The sequence below is a fragment of the Histomonas meleagridis genome (assembly GCF_020186115.1).
Source record: "Histomonas meleagridis strain 2922-C6/04-10x chromosome Unknown contig_136, whole genome shotgun sequence".
In the NCBI taxonomy this organism is placed as follows: Eukaryota; Parabasalia; order Tritrichomonadida; family Dientamoebidae; genus Histomonas; species Histomonas meleagridis.
In genome coordinates, this window is record NW_027150767.1 from 1,990 (window position 1) to 4,895 (window position 2,906).

General features: G+C 30.5%; 1 protein-coding gene across 1 annotated transcript; it reads left to right on the forward strand.

Annotated features, from left to right (window-relative positions):
* Nucleotides 1-990: 990 nt before the first annotated feature.
* Nucleotides 991-1,899, forward strand: GO595_001337 (peptidase A22B family protein; the record flags this gene model as incomplete). Its single annotated transcript, XM_067914124.1, has 1 exon — nucleotides 991-1,899. The coding sequence occupies one exon, from the start codon at nucleotides 991-993 to the stop codon at nucleotides 1,897-1,899; it is 909 nt and encodes a 302-aa protein (XP_067778496.1).
* Between the last annotated feature and the right edge of the window lie 1,007 nt (nucleotides 1,900-2,906).

The following is a 2,906-nucleotide window of genomic DNA, read 5'->3' on the forward strand; positions in this document are numbered from 1 at the left end:
ATTTGGTAGTATTTTGACTTGTGTGACCTCACAGCAGCGGATAATTTTAATATTCTGCTATCTCTTGATGATAACATTAAAAAAAATGAAGTGAAAAACAGTTTTTCAAGGTTTATAATGAAATTTAAAAAATTAAAAAATGACCCCCCCTGTTTCGAATTTATCCAGTGTTTCGAGTTTATCCACTGACGGTATATTTCATGTGTGCACATCATATATTTCATATGTGCATATCATATATTTTATATGTGCATATCATATATTTCATATGTGCATTTCATATATTTCATGTATAAAAATGTTATTTCATTGTTAGTATGTTGCTAACGTGTATATCATGCTTATTATGAATAAAGTCACATTTTAAAACAAAATAAAAATGATTCAAGAATAAAACGATAGGCATCGTTGATTGAAAAATGAATTTATTCAATTTATTTTGTTATAACATTAGGAAATTTCAGAAAAATTCAAAATTCATAGTTATCGTTTATCGAAAATTGAATTAATTGAAAAATTGAGAGGTTTCCTCTGAATTGGGGAAGCCACGCTCGGCATCCCCTCCTATTGTACTATATTGGCATTTTTGGAGCCTTCCATTAATGTCGTAACTCGGTTTTCTATGTCAACGGCAGTTTGAATGAGCCAATCATATCAAATTGCATGCTTTTCTTCCAGCTTTCATTTTTAAAAATGATTTATTCAACAAAAGTGCCACAACAGTATTCCACCATATTTCGTTAGAAATATGAAATATTAAGTGGGGGCACCCCACTTCTTGGGGAAATATTGTGTGTATGCGTGTACCCCTGTTTATCATAAAATTGCTCTTAGCATTGAAGAGAAAGAAACACTCTAACTTTTTTCTTAGCATTGAAGAGAAGGTCAACCCTATATGAAGGTATGAATCAATAATTATTCTGTGTTTTTTGACCGTTTTACTGTCAGAAACATTACCAGATAGAATATTTCATGTCACATTTCGAAAATATGGATTCACTTGTTCTGAGTGGAACAGCAGTTTTGGCTGTTGGACTTGGATCATATTTTGCTGGAGTAGAAAGTGATGAAGCGCCAAAGGATGTATTAACAGAAAATCGTATCAAGTCTTATCCTTTTATGGCAGCTTTAACTCTTGTTACAGTCAATCTTCTTTTTGAATATTTTAGTCCATCAACTGTTAATTATATGTTCAGCTTTTATTTTGGAATTGCTGGAACAAATAGTATATGGTTTTTATTACGTACATTTATTCATGTCAAATCACCGAAGCTTTTCACATACCCTGCATCCAAAACTGTTATAACTGAATTTGTTTTGCCTCCACAACCTGTGCCCTTTTATTTATTTGATGTTATCCTTTATTTAATCGGAATATCTATCAATATTTGGTATTACAAAACACGAAGCTGCGTTGCTAATGACATCATTGCTTTTTGCATTGCATTTTTTGCCATTTTAAGCATTCGCATTGAAAAATTTACCGCAGCTGCACCATTTCTTTGGTCTCTCCTCATATATGATACATTTTTTGTATATTCCACAGACGTTATGTCCTCAGTTGCAACCAATCTTCAGGGTCCCGTAAAATTACAATTTGATCTCCCAAGTGGAACATCAATTCTTGGACTGGGAGACCTCGTAATCCCTGGGATATTCATTTCTGTTTGCTCAAGGTTTGATGCGTTTATTAAAAAAGTAGTCGGGAAGAAATCGCCATATTGGATTGTAGCAATGGTTGGATATGCTGCTGCAATGGTCCTTACCGACTTTGTGTGCAATATAACAGGATCAGGTCAGCCAGCATTGCTGTTCATAACACCAGCTCTAACATTGCCAATTGTAACATTAGCATTCGTCAGAAAAGAACAATATGCATTTTTAAGTTTCTCTGGATGAGGGCATAAATGTCACAATTACTAAATAATTGCACGCATAAATTAAAAATTTTAATGGATATACAAGCAGGAAAAACTTAGTAGAGGGTGACAGTTGGATTTGAATGGAAAACCATTAAAGGGGCTCATTTGAATAAACTACTCAATTAAATTTTTGTCACTTTTTATCTGCTCTCAATAAAAAATAATAAAAATCAACCAAAAAACATTTTTAATGTAAATAACGAACTGGAATCGAAATTTTTATCGAAAAATCCATTGTTGATCTTTTTAAAATGGTCGTAGGCACCAACAAATGACTCAAATCCTACATGTAGCCATAGGGTTATTAATAATAATAATAATTTCAAAATCACATCATTACTTGAAATTGTAATAATCAAAATTAAAAGAATTTAAACATCTTTCCCTATATTAACTAATATATTTGATAGAAATTCAAACGCAAATATTACATAAACTATCGAATAAAAAATGAAAAAATTCTAAATATTATAATATTACTTTTACAACAACGATAATCATCAGTGTATGCTATTACTAATTCTCTATCATTAGTATCTGTTGATAATTGTATTAATTTTATTAATACATCTTCATCAGCAATTATATATTTTTTTACTATTAATATATTATTTTCAATAATATCTAAACATAACGCTAATGCTTGTATTATATTTCCAAAACTTATCACAAGCAAAAAAGCCGCCAATTGTTGTTTTAAACAAATACTATTTGGGTTCAAAAAGAGAACATTATTGTTATCACACATAACATTCTTATCTGGATGCTGGAGATCTGATAATGAAATTTTAAGTGATTATGGAAGTTATGTAGCAGCTGCTATATATCATGGTGTATTCATTAATCATATTCATTCAGAGGCAGATCAATTCTATTAAAGTTACATATATTATATGTTACGTTCAAATCGTTATTCACCTTATGAAATTGCCAGAAATATTTCAATGATTTTACGAAATTCAAATGTGATTGATATAAATGAAA